The sequence below is a fragment of the Neodiprion virginianus genome, chromosome 2 (genome assembly GCF_021901495.1).
Source record: "Neodiprion virginianus isolate iyNeoVirg1 chromosome 2, iyNeoVirg1.1, whole genome shotgun sequence".
NCBI lineage: Eukaryota > Metazoa > Arthropoda > Insecta > Hymenoptera > Diprionidae > Neodiprion > Neodiprion virginianus.
In genome coordinates this window covers 42,516,556-42,535,039 of record NC_060878.1, presented here as the reverse complement: position 1 = coordinate 42,535,039, position 18,484 = coordinate 42,516,556, and the positions used below count along the sequence as shown (strand labels likewise).

Sequence of the window (18,484 nt, the reverse complement as noted above, 5' to 3'; positions counted from 1 at the left end):
CGAGAAAACTTGAGATCACGTTCATACGTCGGTGATTAATTGCAGGTTACAGATTGCTGGTCCGATTGATAACCGCAAAGACAATGCTATTGTTGACGTTGCTGTTACCATTCTTTTCCCCCCTTCTGAATCCAGCATGTTGACAATGACTGAACTTTAAAAGATAGGGCAATACCCTAATCATGTTTCGCCTTCAAGTATGCACCGAACGTGTAACCTAGATAGCTTGATGGAAAAATAGTTTTTTACCTGTATCCGTAAGAATAATCTGGTGGATGGTGGTTCTTACCTTTCGCCGTCAAGCAAATGAATCGATAGTGAATCTGGTGAAAAATGCTGGCCAGCCGTTCGATTCGCAGAGACCGGATCTGATAATGGATTGACCAGGAGTTGGTTGAAAAGGATGAAAGTTTGGCCAGAACCTGCGGGGTCGAAGAATTTTCTGTTATCGGTGGGCAGGCTGCAGGGGATGCGATATGCGCTGGCAGCGATTCAAATAGACCGATCTGGAAAGAAGTGGCGATGAGGAGAACGGGAGCCCAGGCGAGCCGGGGGTGCAACAGCCTTAGGTCTGTCCGGTATCGTGGAAGATTTGATGCAGATATGAAATTATTCAGTCCCACGATCACGTTGGCAATGTTTTTGGAAACGGGGCGGAGCGGTCAGGACGCATGCGTCGCCGCTGGTAGTTTTTACGGGGCCATGGAGTTGCCGTCGAGTCATACGAACGACGGGTCGCGCACTACGAGTAGGGCGCTGGTCGGCTCCGAAACGCAACACACGACAGAGCGACTGACGAAGGCTGGGACAGACGTAGACTTACTCCTCGCCCATCAATTGAATAAGACTAACCGCGGACGAAGAGAAGTGAAGAGGAAAGGAAAGCTTCGTTTCTTAGTGAACCCATATAATAATACGGCAGCGATCGACTAGTCCATAAATAAAGATGTCTTCCTCAGCGGTAGCGAAGAGTTCGAAGTACACGTACCGGTCTTCGGGTGGTGCGGGCTCTGCCGATGTTAGCATCGAGTACAGCGCCGACCTGAGCGCTCTCTCCAGACTCGAGGTATGTTACACTTTTTTTTTCACACATCTCTCGACTTCTCTTCCCAAGTGATTTAGGCCTTCGATCATCGGCTAACTGTGGATACGCGTACGCTGATCTGCGGCTGGAAACGAGCAATATCTGCACCGCGACTGCCGGTTACACAGCGCGTTTTTTGAGCCGAGCAAAGTGTATCCAAATTGCGGAAAACTTTTGTGTGAGTGATTATGAAGGTATTGTGAAACCGTAAGATTCAATAAAAGAAAGTGGAACGTCTGATGATCGCCTTTGCTGGGACTATGCGATGCTTCTTCGAGTGGTTTCAAGACCACCGGAAAGATATTTTTTCAAGACCACGCCGTAGATTTCATCATTCTGGTTATCCAAAATGGCGGATGAATAACTACGTAACAGTGTGAACTAGGCTGCCGGGCTCGCTGGCATAACGTAAATACCGGATCGGTTGTGAGCAATAATTGATTGGGATCTTCTCTCTTCGACTAAAATTTTATGAATCGCACTGGAAATCTCACTGTCGAATCACCGTCATGCAATGTAAGATAAAAACGGGGTTGTCGTTGCCGTGACCCTGTGCCCCATAAAAGTGAATGAAAACGATGAGGTTCCGTATTTTAGAGTGAGAGAGAAACATGTGTACTGAAGTTCAGTGACCAAAAGACACGCTCAATGGCAACTGACCAAACCAAAAGCGGATGGATACGGCTACGGTGGCTACCGGATAGCTGAGTCCGAAAATAGTAATGGATTATTTTTAAATAATACAACGGTAACGGTTAATCGCCGGAAAACCTTAACGATTAATCATCCCGAAACTCTAAATGCATTCGTAATATGATGATAAAAAAAATAATTGGATCATAGTAAGGCTAACGTACTTTTGTTCAGCGGGAAAAGCTAATATTTTTTCGTAAGCTAAGGCAGTGGATTTCGAAATTGAAACTATCAAATAAAAATAATTAAAAATAAGTAAATAAACATATGGCGTAATCGATCAACTTTGTTTTGTTTTTAATTCAGATTTTTTCCTCATACCTCGTATTAATTTTATGCATCCGTTCTTTCATTTCAGGACAAAATTCGCCTGCTCCAAGATGACCTGGAGTCTGAGAGAGAGTTGCGTCAGAGGGTGAGTTTCTGAAAATTGTCCTAGAACATAAGAAAAGAAAAAAAAAAAAATCTGTCGGTGTTGAAATCAGAAATCGACGCTACGGCTGCATAGCAGAATAATTCTTGAGTCAAGTAAATAACGATTTCGAAAAATTTACGCTAACGGCAAATGCGAAATTTTTTATTTTCGGTTATACAAGTATTAAGATTTGAATTTCAACTTGTGGAAGAAAGAAAACCTAGTAGATTGGCAGAAGGGGAGGGGGGGCGGCGGCGGAGAAACGGTACGGGGGCAAGAGGTGTTGAAGAATGTCCAGCTCACGCTGTGTCTATTTTCAGATGCTCAGGCCTTCAGAAGCTCTTCGCATTCTGAATTCTTTCATCATGTTTCATGCTAATATGAAAAATCGTAGTTTACCCCAAAAATTGTTCGGCCCTTTACTTTCAAACACGCGTTCTTATATCCAATGAACCAAATTTTTAACCCCCGGTCGAATCGAAATATTGGCGAATATCAAATGTCGTCGATTTGTAATTACATCAACAAGGATGCTGAGGCGGAACAAATCGACGCGTGGACTCTTTGTAGATCTTTGATCGTACGATGAACCTTTTGTCGTTTAAAGCGTACTAAGCTTGCAGCTAATTTTGATTGACTCTGTTTCTGTGTATCTCACGTAAACAATTGGGCCACCGCTGATTGGGCCTAGGCTCGCGTAACTTGAGCAATTGCCAAGAGCTGCGGTTGATGCGTACGGGGAAAAATTTTGTCGGCAAGGTCCGTCATGGAATACCTTTCGGCACAACGGAGATACTTACCACTTCCGAAGTGGTCCTTGGATCGCAAGTTTCAAGTATACGCATAAGCGACGCCGTTCAAGCGGTGCTTAAGTTATCGATAAGTTTTAAAATCGGTGAACGATGTTGAAACGATTATCCACATCGCATGAACAAAGTCAGGTGACAAATATCTTGTAGGTACAGAAAGTTACGCAATTTAAAAGACAAGTGAAATGACGGTTCCTGTATTCGTAATATTAATAAGGCTACTCTAGAAGTGAGTCGGCCAACCGAAATTAGACTGAAGCTATTTAAGGAATATGACGTCATGCGCACCCCAAGGGGATCAGTACCGTCGCGTCATCATTAGCGTGATATCAAATTTTGCGGATCACTGGATTTTAGCGAAATGGAAACGCATCTGTACGTCTCATAAGGGTTTATAACTTAATAAGAGAACTTGAACACTCCGATGATACCTTCGTGCCTGGATACCGTTCTGCCCTCATTGCATTGGTTAATTTTAGAGATTAACGGAGTTGTTCCGTTTTGCAGATCGAACGCGAGCGCGCCGACCTGAGCGTGCAGGTAATTCAATTGTCCGAGCGCCTTGAGGAAGCTGAGGGCGGTGCCGAATCTCAGGTAAGATGTTGCATCTTTGAATGACAGCTATATGCATGGGATGAATATAGTATCACGTGCAAGTCAGAAACCATTGCGTATGACTTACCACCGTACAATACGACATCCTTGCGTTATTTTAGTTTGAGATCAACAGAAAGAGGGACACGGAGTTGGCGAAGCTTCGTAAACTTCTTGAGGATGTTCACCTGGAGAGCGAGGAAACCGCACACATTCTCCGCAAGAAGCACCAGGAAGTCGTCTCCGACTTTCAGGATCAAATCGATCAACTCTCCAAGGCTCGTGCCAGGTGGGTAAAGAATCCCAGAAGTCAATCTTAATCTCCTCGTCCCATGTTGCTCTGGACAGGGCTGATGTCGTGGGTAATTAGTATTAGTGGGAGAATTGAAAAAAATCCAAGTCAAAAAAGGTGTCACGAGTCCGCTCACGATTCCAGCGTGATTCATCGGGGCTTGCTCGACGCACCGCTCGGGTAACATGGAAATAAGAAATTACATCCACCCCGGTGATTCACATACGGTATCTAAGGTAAATATAGCTAGTCCGTGGAAAATATCTGAAAATTTCAAAGCGTATGCCTCCGTGGCTGGCCAGGGTCCAAGCACAGAAGTCTCCACACCTGAAATACATAGAGCGTCCGGCAGTTTCTAAACATAGACTATCGTCCCAGCGACCGGCGTGTATCGAACACAATGTTACAAGGACGTCAACGGATAATAAGTGTCCCCGCTAATTGTTTTGGCGGAATACTATTTCTGGTACAGGTTCGAGAGTGACATAATATGTCCATCTCCCAATTTGTCGAGATGTTAATATTATGGTCACCAGTTTGCAATGGACTTACGACTCGCTCTGGCATATATACCATCGACATGTGAGAGCAAGAAGAATCTCAGTCATCTATTTTTGCTTCTGCATGTCTGCGACACACTCCACGAAAACAAAGTCGCGGAATGTTGTCTTTCACTGGAGCCTTCCTCCTGTTGTAACGACTTCCGGGTTGGAAAGCTCTAGACAGAAGCCCAACAGCAAATGACAGTTGTCACGTGTCGACGATGCCATCGTATCGAGCTGTGAAATGTAAGGTTTGAAGCATCTCGGGAATTCGTTATGGTTCTAATTTTGAAACGATACAGACTGGGTGACTAAATCGACATAAGTAATAATATCTCCATCCTTGAAGAGTATAGATCGATAAAATTGACCTTGTCGAAATTCTATTTGGACCAATAGCTCGGACTTCATATTCTGGTGAACATGTGAAACGTTTTTTTTTTATCAAATTGCCTATCGCACGTACTATAAGTCCACATCGGAAGAATTAGAAAACCAACAATAATTTCTGAAAAAAGGGACGCATAGTTCACCTGTTGAACGGGCATCGTGGCTGAGGAGGGCAACGTCGCCGCGGTGCTCACTCTCGTTAAAATAGCGAGTCCAACTACAGGGCGCTCTTTCTCTTCTTCCCTCTCAGTCGCTCTGCTTATGACTATTTTTAACCCCGGGAGTCTAAAGCATGCCGCAACCAACGTTGGCGCGCCATATTAGTCCACGCCACCGGTCCACGACTATCCCCCACTTTACTCGAAACCGAATGGCTGACACCTTACACCTTACACCTTTCCACGCGCATTGCGTAGGTGGTTACGAGCTTACAGAAATTTTTCCCAAAAAATGTATCACCCGTTGATTTACCACTGCACAGATTAACAAAGCCAGGATGCGAAGTGGGATTTAAAAGTTCACAAATCCATCGGTTGACTTTCAATTCGTACACAGAATCACCGCAGTGTCTCAGATTGGAAATTTTTATTCACTTTCAGAGCTGACAAAGAGAAGGGAAAATTCCAGCAAGAGGTTTACGAGCTGCTCGCCCAGGTAGACTCCGTGACGAAGGAGAAGCTCCTGTCCATCAAGACAGTCGAGAAGCTAGAGATTCACGTTTCAGAACTGAACGTTAAGATCGAGGAACTGAATCGCACTATCGTGGATATTACCAGCCACAAGACCCGTCTCTCCCAAGAAAATATCGAGCTCACTAAGGAAGTCCAAGACCTGAAGGCAAGTGCTGGGGTTCCACTTGGACCATTATTACACGTGTATTACGCCCTATCCCGTCCTCTCGATACCTTTCCGAGCAACTTCAAGATAATAATGGTCTACTCATAAATTTTAGGTAAACATCGAGAACGTTGTTTACCTGAAGTCACAGATTGCGAGCCAACTTGAAGATGCCCGACGCCGCCTTGAGGATGAGGAACGCCGTCGTTCATTGGTTGAAGCTTCTCTTCATCAGGTATTTTCAAAATAACGACATTTTGAGGTGCAAGATTCGCCTGCAATTGCAGGTGATATAGTAAATCAAGAGTGGCAATTGATTCTGGATCATAACACAATCACTTGTAGGTCGAAGTCGAGTTGGAATCTGTCCGCGTACAACTGGAAGAGGAATCCGAGGCTCGTCTAGACCTGGAACGTCAGCTTGTCAAGGCCAACGGTGAGGTGTCCATCTGGAGGTCCAAATATGAGACCGAGGCGAATGCTCGCGCTGAAGAGGTCAGTGAATCTATTGATTCTTGAACCTCGTAATTTTTCACGAACATCTTCGTTTGCAAAACAGGTTGAGGAACTTCGCCGCAAGTACTCAGCTCGCATTCAGGAACAGGAGGAACAAATTGAGACCCTTCTGGTGAAGATCAACAACTTGGAGAAGCAAAAGTCACGTCTACAGTCTGAAGTAGAGGTTCTCATTATCGATCTCGAGAAGGTGCGATTGGCTTTCTTTCTAATCCAGCGTTATTCATATCATTTTCTAACATACTCTCGGAAGATTCAGCGATAACCTTGTTACGTCGTTTCCAGGCCAATGGAACAGCTCGGGAGCTCCAGAAACGCGTAGAACATATGGAGAAGGTCCACATCGAGCTTAAGTCACGGTTGGAAGAAACTGTTCAGCTGTACGAGCAAACTCAACGCGACCTGCGCAACAAGCAACAGGAACTGCAACGTACGAATGCTGAGCTCGACAAGACCCGCGAAATGAAAGATCAACTGGGTCGCGAGAACAAGAAGCTTGCAGGTTTGTAAGGCAAAGCTATTCAAGTTATCCATTGGAACGCGTTACATCTCCTACCTTTATTATTGCAGACGATCTATCCGACGCTAAGAACCAGCTGGCAGACATGAACCGACGCCTACACGAGTTGGAATTGGAACTTCGTCGCCTGGAGAACGAACGCGAGGAGTTGGCTGCCGCATACAAGGAAGCCGAAGCAGTGAGTATATTTGCAAGGGGTCTAATCTCCACGATATTAACTGCATCGCTTATTTGAATCCTTCTTTCCAAAAAATAGGGCCGCAAGGTTGAGGAACAGCGCTCTCAGCGTTTGGCTGCTGAGCTGAGCCAGTTCCGTCACGAGGCTGAGCGTCGCCTAGCGGAGAAGGACGAGGAGTTCGAAGCGTTCCGGTAGGTGGATGTTTTTCAAAATTGGGCCTAGTAACAGAAAGTTTACAGGAACGCGTTGATCGAGTCATTTTAATAATTACCGAAATGCACGCGTGCTATCAATGCAAATCGTTGTTTCAATGGTAGATCTTGCATCTACGACCAAACTGATTCTTTCGGCAAGACGGTAATGGTATAACCGATCGATAACGTGCGCTACCGCTGCTCACCCAACATCTGTCAATACATTGATCGTATGCTAGAGGGTATCATGTTTTGGCTCGGGGCATCCTATGGCTGATGTAATCTTGATTATTTTTATTCGATTGTTACGCTGTCTTCTGATTCATCATCGGCTATTTACATCGGACATTTACGTGACACACATTCAAATAATTATCTACAGAAGATATTACATATCTTGGGTGAGAAGTGACGAATATTTGTCGGCGTAGTCGGATACTCATTACTCATGTAAGTAATTTAGAAGAGTCTCTTGGTTATCGTATAAAAACAAATGATCAATATTGGCAACTGATGGTGATCAAAAAAGGACAATTCGATGGGTCAAGTCATGATACATGGAGCCTTCCCAGAATATCCTTGAACCATTACTATTTTCTCTTATTATATATGGTATTTGTTAAAAAAAAAAAAAAAAAAACCTTCATCACTATATGTAAAACACTGCTCAGGACATAATTGGTATGAGAAAGCTACCAGATATCTAGCACGAGGCTGTCATCACATCTCTCTATTAATACTGAGGTATGCTTTTGTGAAGACATGCTCCATTTATTAGAGAGAGAGAGAGACTCTGATTGGCTACACACAGCGTTTCAACCCTATTAAGCAATCAATGAAAAAGCTACAAATGAAACCCCTGCATGACGACGTGCTTCAATTTTACTTAAACGTCAGTTAGCATACGTGTGCCTGTGTCACGAGAGCAGGTCCTGCACATACCGCGCAGCTGTCAGTCTGGCACCTTTTAACTTCAGTAGGGATGCTAGGCAGGAAAAGATCGCACCCCTGAAGCGTTTGTCACAAATAACAGATGGTGAAAGAATTCAGTAATACCTGAGGATAACGTTGCACAAAAAATCACAAGGATTGAAGTTGAAAAATAGAACAGAAAAGACACTGTAAAGAGGTGGGTGAAGAAACGGTGACAGCTGACGCTACGAGGAAACTTCAGAATGGCGTCGCATGTGCCGCTCTCCCATATGCCGTTAGAACCGAAATGGCGGCATAGGCCAACATTCGTTTACAACAAGAACTATGCATACGGGATCAACTACTACCAACCAATGATCGATTACATCGATGAGCGAGAAAATCGAGCCAGAGCCAAGTCCGAGTATCCCCACCTCCCGTGGTCGGACAGTCGCGCGCTCTGGGAGGACAAAAAGGTGCAGACTTACACGCCGAGAGATCTACAACGATTGGCGGTTGACGCGGAGGTGCAGGCAAAAGATCATCTAAGTACATTCAAGGTAAACCCTCTCCGCAAGTTCTTTTAAACGCAACGTCAAGGATTTTTGAGGAACCAAAGGAAAGCGTGGTGTTACAAACTGGCACGCGACTCGGTGGCGACTTGACCTTTTCAATTCTAAATTCGTCTCAGCGGAAGGTGCACTCTGAGTCTCTGATAGTCTGATAGCGCATCGTGATTTACGCTAATGGAATCATACACTCGCGGTAATCAGCGTTGATTATTTGAATATTTATAAACGAATTCGACTAAGCTGCCACTACGGCGTCAGCGAGAAATTAAACCGGTCAAAGCTCTAGGTTCCACGTGCGGGTTTCCAGTGTTTGAGATTTGTTAAACGGAAAACGCCTTATATCGCTATTCCCCGCAGCCAAGACTAGCAAAGTGAAGAACCGTCGAAATTTCGACACGCCAGTCGGCCTGGTCGTTCAATACGGAATGGTAACGCTGACGAAATCCGTTCGATTCCATTTTGGATAGAAAGCAAAGCTGCTCTGTGAAGTCGGTGCCAAGTCGGTAGCCCGTAGTGATTTTTGCAGCAAATTATTTTAATACGCGAATATCTATGCCTGGCTACTAAATGCTTCGAAGTATAATTTCAAACCGCGTGTGAAGAAATCGTTGTCGATGAAATTTCTTTGTTCGTGATACTTTTCGGAGTGCTGGGTAAAAGCCAGGATTACTTGCACATGCTTCATAGGAATTTTTTTTTTCTGTGCTATAAAAAACATTCAATTGATTTTCACTAACTAACCTTAGAAACGTAATCTTAAGGTTGCCAAGCGTTCGGACTTCAGCCTTTCAAAAACAATTCACGCGAGTCACGTAACGAAAGAAATTTTTCCGAGGAAACGTGTCATCTGCAGACCCGTTCAAGTGCGTCCAAGAAGCGAGCCCCGAGAAATAGAGCGAAAAATCATGAACGATTTGGAACTTGGATCTCTGCAGGACGTTCAGACTATGAGAGAGGTGAAGGATGCTCTGGAGCATGGCAGGCGTTTACGCGGAAAATCTGCCAAGGCTATAGAGTTTCATTTGAAAGCTGACGCTCTGCAGAATCTTTCGCAAAGCCAGGAATTGGCAGATATAAGGAAATTTCAAAGAAATGCTGTACACGTCCTTATGGATGACAGGATGCACTCACAATTTATGAGCAACAGAGCGCGGATGGCCAGGGACGATCCGAAGTTCCTGGAGCCTCTCGACAACCTCAGCCATGAACTGAAGGAATTCGAGCAGAAGTCGAGCGGCTATTTCTTGGACAAGAGGTAGACAGACTTTGGCACGGGATCCATGTGATCGCTAGGCATATAGAAACTAGTCCCCAGACGAAAATAACACAAATCTGGTTTTGTAAAATAATCCAATCGCAAGTACCCGTGAAACGGAGTTCAAACCCAAAATACAAATCTCTACGATGTAGTCCCCAATCCTTCTCACTACAACGTTTCTATCTCTCTTTGTGAATAATTGTGTTGATTGTCTGACAATGGACCGATTCTCTATCCAGAAATAACTTCTGGAGTTGCAGGCTTATTGTTAAACAAACTTGTTATTTTCCAACAGCAAACAGACCAGCATTGAGATCGAACAGCTAAACGCCCGCGTCGTCGAAGCCGAGACCAAGTTGAAGTCCGAAGTAGCTCGCGTCAAGAAGAAGCTGCAGATCCAAATTACCGAATTGGAACTTTCCCTGGATGTTGCCAACAAGAGCAACATCGATCTGCAGAAGACTATCAAGAAGCAATCCCTGACATTGACGGTAAGGAAAACTTGAAAGTGATCTCTTTGAACGGCGAAATGGTTCGAGACACAAGTAATTACAACAAACAAAAAAATACAGATAAATAATTGACAATGCTGTTTTCAGGAATTGCAATCGCACTACGACGAGGTTCAACGCCAGCTGCAGGTGACTTTGGACCAACTCGGCATCAGCCAGCGCCGTCTCTTATCCCTGACTTCGGAGCTCGAGGAAATTCGCGGCAACTACGAGTCTGTAAGTTGGTGATAGTCAAATATTCGTAACCGCAAGGGTGTGATGAAGAGAAACAAGCGCTCATTCTTGTCTCGTCTTTAGGCCCTTCGCGCGAAGAGATCTGTCGAGCAGCAGTACGAGGAGTCGGTTAGCCGTATCAACGAGCTGACAACGATCAACGTGAACATTTCCTCAGCCAGGGCGAAGATTGAGCAGGAATTGGCCACCCTCGCTGGAGACTACGAGGAAGTTACCAAGGAGCTACGCGTTAGCGACGAACGGTTCCAACGCGTCCAGACCGAACTCAAGCATACCGTTGAAATCCTGCACGACGAGCAGGAGCGTATCGTGAAGATTGAGGCTGTCAAAAAGTCTCTGGAGATCGAAGTGAAGAACCTGTCCATTCGGCTTGAGGAAGTTGAGGCCAACGCTATCGTCGGCGGAAAGCGCATCATCAGCAAACTCGAAGCCAGGGTGAGTACTACGATCGTCTGACTTCTCTCTTCTCCCCTTCGTTGTTAATACCGATTCGCGCTAATCGCTGAACGAACCACTGATCTACGTACAGATCCGTGATCTCGAGCTTGAACTTGACGAGGAGAAGCGCAGACACGCAGAGACCGTGAAGATCCTTCGCAAGAAGGAGCGCAACATCAAGGAAGTGATGATCCAGGTAGAGGAGGACTCGAAGAACATCGCCCTCCTCCAGGAGGCACTAGACAAGTCGTCGCAAAAGGTCAACATCTACAAGAGGCAGCTCCAGGAACAGGAGGGCATGTCCCAGCAGAGCGTTACGCGGGTGCGCCGCTTCCAGCGTGAACTTGAGGCCGCGGAGGACCGCGCCGACACCGCCGAGAGCAACCTGACCTTGATCCGTGCCAAGCACCGCAGCTTCGTAACCACATCGACGGTGCCCGGGTCTCAGGTATACCTCGTGCAAGAGACGAGGCAGGACGTTTAGGCCACAGCACAACCCATCGCAGCTCTGACACCACACCGTCATCATCACTATCACGTAGGTTTTGAAACAGTCCATCGACTGGATTGCTTCGTCGGCGCTGAACATTCGCACATTCTTTTTCATGTCATTCGACTATCTCTCTCCGGCACTTTTTTCACGTTTTCAATCGATTTCACAGGCACTTCCGAATAACAACGAACAACTTTGTACAACGATCATTGGCAGCTGGGAGTTCATCAGATATACCAGATATTGCTAATGGATGGGCGAGAGGCTGCTGCGGCCCAAGCCAAAGGAGAACCTTCCAGCTTCAGAAACTGTTTCTATCCGAGTGTAAACGAAACGAAGAATAAAACTATACGTATAATATAACACCAACTTGCGACGTAATTCTCGTCCCCGAAGAAGCGCGTCATTTAAAGATCATCAATTACTAAGATATATCATTATAATTATAAACTAAGTAAAAGAAAAAACAAAAACACATACGTCTATTATACATACTTGTATTTAAATAATAATAATAATAATAATAATAATAATAATAATTCTATTCTATTCTATTGTCTATATTATAGATAGGTACTATTGCCCATACACAACTCTTTCACTGTACGACATATACAATAGCTTATGTCATCTTTAATTTAATAATAAACTGAAACACGTACGTACGACATAAAAAAAAAAAAAATTGGAGAATCTTCCATATACATATACAATAGCAACAACAACAATAATTATTGTTCATCGCTGCTCCGGAGCACTGGTCTTGTTACTGAATAAAGATTTCCCAATATTTTTTGTATAAATCCAAGCCGTAAGATACAACCCCTGCTTACTCGTACACTGCATTCGCTTGTATTCATTGCAGAGGTATAGTTACTTCCTTCCTGGCAATAGTGAGAAATTAAGTAAAACCATGGAACATATTAAATCATTATTCATAATAATATGTACGTATAACTGTTATTAACCGAATTCCAATAGTCGCCGCAGTTTGGTGCAACCATCATCGTATAGTATTAATATGTTCGTGAGATTACAATTAATTAAAACATTAAGACAAAATTAACGAAAGCCACGATTCAACACGGCTCTCGATTTACTAACAACATTAGACTTACAGATACGGACCAGTACATAATGTTAAGTATTTACTCATTGTACCTGTACGTCGAGGTTTCCACAGCACCAAGCCGCAATCTTTTCAGTGAAGTCTCAAGTTTACCTGTCATTATCATATCTATCCGGCATATTAACGGGAGGGCGAATAATTTTATGAAAAAAAATAATCCATCTGGAACGATATTTGTGGTGAAAGATCTGAGGTAACTAGAACTAACCGCATACGAGTTATAATTCGAGCAATAAGAAACCAGTAACTGCGGAAATACGAATTTTCAACATCCGGCATCTCGCAATAAAATTAGAAATCTGAATCTATAGAACATACTCGTATTACTTGATATAGGAACTGCGCACTGGTAATTTTATATGGTCATGCCCCCCCCCCCTCGTAGTATCCGCGCGACAAAACAAATGTGATAAATTTATAAAAAGAGATCAGTTAAAAATCAGTTGACATTGAAAGTCTTATACTATCTTGATCTTGTTAACCCTTACCTTACCCGATCATCGATTCTATCTATTCGGCTATGCGACAGTGATACCATCTACCTGGTTGGAATGTCATCAATAGTTGTTTATGTAAATATGATGTCGATTGTGATCGATCAAAAAAAATTTAAATAATATGCCTTCTTCGCAACATGAAACAACTGGTGGTGTAGATAGATCTAGGTTTTCTCCAACAGGCATTTGTCGTATGCTTCCGGAAGAAAACGAAAAAATTGTTCTCACGCTAACTTGACATCGAGCTACAAGCAAAAATCACTCGCAGAATAAAAAAGTACGTTTTACGTACGACAGTCGGGAAATAATTGCAAAAAGTATGATGTAAGCGAAAATTTTTCCAAGCATTTTAAAACTTTTTGAATCCAGAAACTCGAAAATCTTGAGTCTAGGCACTGCATGAGCGTTGTAATAGAATAAAAAATATATTTTGGCTGTTAGGAATTAATTCCTTGTGTACGTACACGTCAAATACTAATTCTGAACAAATTTTAGAATTTTACTCAGTCTCTTTATCGTCCTTCATTGAGATTTATAATAACAGCAACGACAATGCCCAAAGTATAACGCTTTCCCTGTGGAACTTTTATACAAATTGAAGCTATCCACCCAATAGATCAGTAATTCCACCATTTCGGCAGGGCGCGGGCGTGATATTTGAGGTACGCGTTTAACGCAGTTGAGAAAGGAGTAACATTAGATAGCAGTACCCGTAATGATGATATTTTCTCATATCGAGGTGTACGAAAATCTGCTTACTGCACTTTGCAATGTCTTCGCAATTTCAAGAATGCACTATTTAAATTACGGTCTTATTGTACCGTTCATTTGTATGATGCTTCAACAGACATTCTTGCTTAAATAAATTCGATTATCATTTTATACGCGGAAAAAATGGGAAAAATTTTGTTTAGCAATTGAATAATTATTGAATGTGTACATAAAGTGTGTCAAGCATCGTATAAAAATGATATAGGAATTTTCACGAGTTGACGCATGGCTAAGGGTGTAAGTAATCTTACGGTGAGAATTGTGCATGGTAAGTGATTGGACCGCGTGTGTTCAATGAAGGCATGGTCATATGAATTATTCATAAGTTTCTCTTTTTTTGGTACCGTCTTCGATATGCTGCAATTAATTTATTCTTTGCTGATAATTTCATACAAAAACCCGACATAATTATATGTACCTATAATACATAAGATAGCCACAAGAGAATATACGTCAGAAACTGGTGAGTTTTTCCTTTCTAATCTTTTGCACACTTTTCAACCAAGTTTGATCAGATTTTCGTGTCGAAAATATCATTTCCCGTTCAACTACGGGTGAAACGTGACGGTATCATTAGGTACGTAGGTCTATTGCAACAATGTCAAGACTGAGTAAGAAGTTTCTTCTCTGCATGCACGATGTATAAGGAGACTCTAATGTGTAGATGTTCAGTTTACCCTTTTTGAATCCTTGCTTCCGATGAGAAGCCCGTAAAGACAAGCAATGCCGTCTATTGAATGATATGCGGATGTGCAAATCATTTATCTACGAGAGAATATTTGTTGAAAGAATGTAAATTCGAAAAATTGGTGATTTCGAAAAATTAACGACGGAGCCAGGAATCGAACCTGGCGTCTAGAGATGCTTGACCGGAGCCTTACTCCACTAGACCACCTAGCCGCCCTGACTCTGTTGTCGTTAATATCTCTCATCCCCAGTGAGTTCGAATTTGTTTTCCTGTGCCCGGTTTATGTGTGAGTAAGAACTTTCTTCTCTGCATGCACGATGTATAAGGAGACTCTAATGTGTAGATGTTGTGGTTACCCTTTTTGAATCCTTAAGACTCTTAGAAAGTTAAGACTCTTTCATACCACTATCACTCACCCCACGTTACGATTACAGTAATATTATTTATAAGAGTTTTAGACGTTATAATTACAATATGTGCATTACAAAAATTGCTAGACCAAAGAAAAACTTTAAATTCTGAAAATACATGTTTTAATTTTTTTTTTTTTTTCTTCCTTATCACTTCTATTTCTAAATTTTATTTTTTTCGTACTTTTCGTAATTGTAATTTTTTTCTCATTCCTCTTTCTTATCTCTTAACGGGTTATATTAATATTAGCATTCTACAATATTATATAGCTAATTGTATCATTTATTTTCACCGATTATTACTTAAATATAAATTCATTAAAGGCCATTCGATTCCAAAAATCATTCCAAGCTTCAATCACACTTTAAGAATTGTTTGATAAATATCGGTAACTCGTCGAAAATGCAGTGTTGCTCGAAAGGTATTTGTTCCCAACAACCCAATCAGCAGCCATATTTACTGGGTTACTCATCGCACCTCTCTTTGCAAATACTTAAATGTACTCGATTGCAAAGTAGGACAGAGTATAAGCCCCATATTTACACACAGCATGGCACGGCATAAATCTCACTGGGACGTGTAAGGTTTTGTTAAACCTGCACAAAGCCGAAACTCAACAAGATATTACTGGGCATAGGAAAAAAAAAAAACGCCAGGACCATCCGGGTTCAATACCTCTTCGGAGTCCTGCAATGTCCTATCACGATTTTAGTCAGGGCTCGTTAAAGACTGAGATCAAGTTTTTCAAAACATTTCCCCGCAAGCAACGATACCACACGACGTAACTGACTACCACCTAACATTTGGGATCGCAAAACATATATTCATTACTACTAAAATATATTTTACAGCAAATAAACAGCTACCAAATCATATGCAAAAATTATAATATTTGTAATCAATAATAGTCTTAATAGTAATAGGAGTGAAAGTAATAATTATTTTTTTAATTACAATCGTTGTGATAAACATTTACACCGTTATTTACAAGTTATATCATACAGATAAGGTAGACAATGATAGGGTTATAGAATGAAAAATGTATAATCTGCGTACAGTAAACTCTTATCAGCCAATGCCAATGCATGGCAGGACTTTTCCAAGTTCATCACTCTTTCGAAAGCTTGTTCTTACAGTGCAATGGAACAGATAGAAAGCACTGAAATGCTTACATATATACTTATTTTGGCAAATACGTAATACCGTATTGATCCAAATTCAGGTTACAAAATAGAAAGACACCACGCGTGTTTGAGACCAGACAAAAAAATTGAGAATCCACCAACTAATTCAATTCATAGCGTAACGCGATTGAGGAAAGGATTGAAAAATGTTTCATCGGTAGGTACTGCAATGGACGGCACTTAACACGACGATGTTTATAAGAATAATGGTGATGATGGAATATATAACGTTTTCCCAACAGGCAGGGAGGGCAACGAAAACTGTGTCATTTAAAATTTGGACCATATTCAAGGAAAATACCTATAATTGGTAAGTTTGGATCTCAACGGTAAGAAATTGGAAAAAGTGTACAACAGATGGAGTACGAAGATTATGCAGCATAGTTTTGAAAGGATTGGTGGTACGAGTATATACTAGAGATAATTTTTTTTAGCCAAATGAGTAATACCAATTAATTCCATCACGCTAAAATACATTATTTATGCGTGGTGGAGACACTTATAATGTTTCACTATCGCGATCGACTGAAGATATTGATTAGGTGTTTATAAGCAATGAATTTTATCGAAAACAGGTGATGTTCATTCAAGAGTTCACTATACTTTCTGTACGAAATCCTTTTTGCTCGTCTGAAATGAATCCGGTTTACAGAAAATGATTGCTTCTTGAAGGTATAAGCTCTATTGCAAAACACAACATGAGGTTCTTCTTCTTTACTGATCGGACTAAGACTTCATATGAAATTCTACATTTAGACAAGTTTTAGCAGTAAGCAAGCATCCTAGTGCTGTGGGATTTTTTCACATCTCGAAGTGATTTCGTGCTATGCATTAATGGCCGTAAATTGAACTCGGTGTAATTGAACTATAATACGAATGTGAGATATCGGCTTCAAAGATAAAAGAGAAAAACATGGAATAAAAAACTTTCAATTCCTAAAGTGTAATTGCTTTTTGTTTTGTACCAGGTTTGTGGAGGCGTTGAGGGATGATTCTACAATTGGCAGTTTCGTTTTGTATCAGAATAAAGATCAGACTGTTCGTTCAGGGGCCCAGCCAATATTATCCTCAGCGAATTTTATTAAAAAGGGAGCATAGACTTGCGCCATTCGCAAGTCGTTAAAAACGTATACGCGTGGTGACATTATTATTAGTTACGGCTTTAGTGAACCTTCGATCATGTATTGGCACATCATTGTACTAGTGGTAGAAATCTGTAGGGTGACCCATCGGTGGTACTTCTCCAACGATTCGGCAACATTTGCCGTGTGAAAAAGTAACACCGAGCGGCAAAACATTATCGAGTATTATTCATTCATTAAATTAACCTACGTATTCCAGGAATGTATTAAATAAGGGTATGTGTGTGAAATTATCAGTATCAGAGGGTAAAATGCACTTGTGCCACGGGAGCTTTTGTCTTTCAAACGATCGAACAGCCTGCCCGAACTGGAATCAATCTTCAACCAAGCGACGCTGAGAGCACAATGTGTTGATGCAAAATTCACTGGGCCCCATTTGTTGTGTGAAAAAACATAAAACAATAGTTAGGAAAGAAATAAATGGTATAAAAATATGATTTTGTTTTCTAGGTTTCCAGTACTTTAGGTTCCATTGTGATATTGCAGACTTTAACTTGACTATTGGATGACAAAGATTATTCATTCCATTTGTGTAAGATATTGTTGCGGCTTCGATTTATACTGAGACACGCACATGCACTCTCTTTCTCTTTCTCTCTCGCACGCGACCACACATCTACACACATACACACACATGCATATATATATACACGTATAATATATATACATATATGATATCTTGTAAGTGCAGAATGACAGATTATTTACTTGGATAGATATATGTGTGTGTATGTATGTATGTACGTATGTATGTATAGAATTATATGTATGCAATATATCTATTTCTCATATTTCTAGAAATTACTTCTACCTTTGTCTTGTCTCTCTCAAATATTTACACCTTTCGTCAAGAATCACGTTCGGCTGTTTATTATAGATGAATTCATTTCTGATAGCGGCCATTATTTTTTCTCGTTATTATAGTGTTATATTTGCCCATTTAGATCTGTTTCCGTGAATCACAATCTCCCCAAGAGTCACGACATACCATACGTCCTAGCAAGCAAACAGAAATGGACTAATTGTAATTTTATCAATCCAAAGTGAATCCCCTTGTCCTCTTTGGCAAGGAAAACTTATTCGACCTAATACTTCATTTTCCGGAACCACAATTTACCAATTATCAAAAAATTTTCTAAAAAATAAAGTACTCTAAAAAATAGACATTTATGTTTATGT

The 18,484-nt window shown here is 41.6% G+C and overlaps 2 protein-coding genes across 2 annotated transcripts; both read left to right on the top strand.

The window, feature by feature from the left end:
• Positions 1-714: 714 nt before the first annotated feature.
• LOC124298459 (paramyosin, long form-like) lies at positions 715-12,235 on the top strand. The gene is made up of 16 exons (XM_046750499.1): positions 715-1,066; positions 2,136-2,192; positions 3,509-3,595; positions 3,718-3,884; positions 5,419-5,656; positions 5,772-5,891; positions 6,002-6,151; positions 6,216-6,362; positions 6,458-6,674; positions 6,743-6,870; positions 6,949-7,061; positions 10,102-10,297; positions 10,406-10,534; positions 10,616-10,987; positions 11,082-11,528; positions 11,653-12,235. Exons 1-15 carry the CDS (start codon positions 947-949, stop codon positions 11,472-11,474), a joined length of 2,634 nt encoding a protein of 877 aa, XP_046606455.1. The 5' UTR covers positions 715-946; the 3' UTR covers positions 11,475-11,528; positions 11,653-12,235.
• Positions 8,015-10,188, top strand: LOC124298462 (paramyosin, short form-like). The gene is made up of 2 exons (XM_046750506.1): positions 8,015-8,536; positions 9,310-10,188. The coding sequence occupies exons 1-2, from the start codon at positions 8,240-8,242 to the stop codon at positions 9,805-9,807; spliced, it is 795 nt and encodes a 264-aa protein (XP_046606462.1). The 5' UTR covers positions 8,015-8,239; the 3' UTR covers positions 9,808-10,188.
• Positions 12,236-18,484: the final 6,249 nt, after the last annotated feature.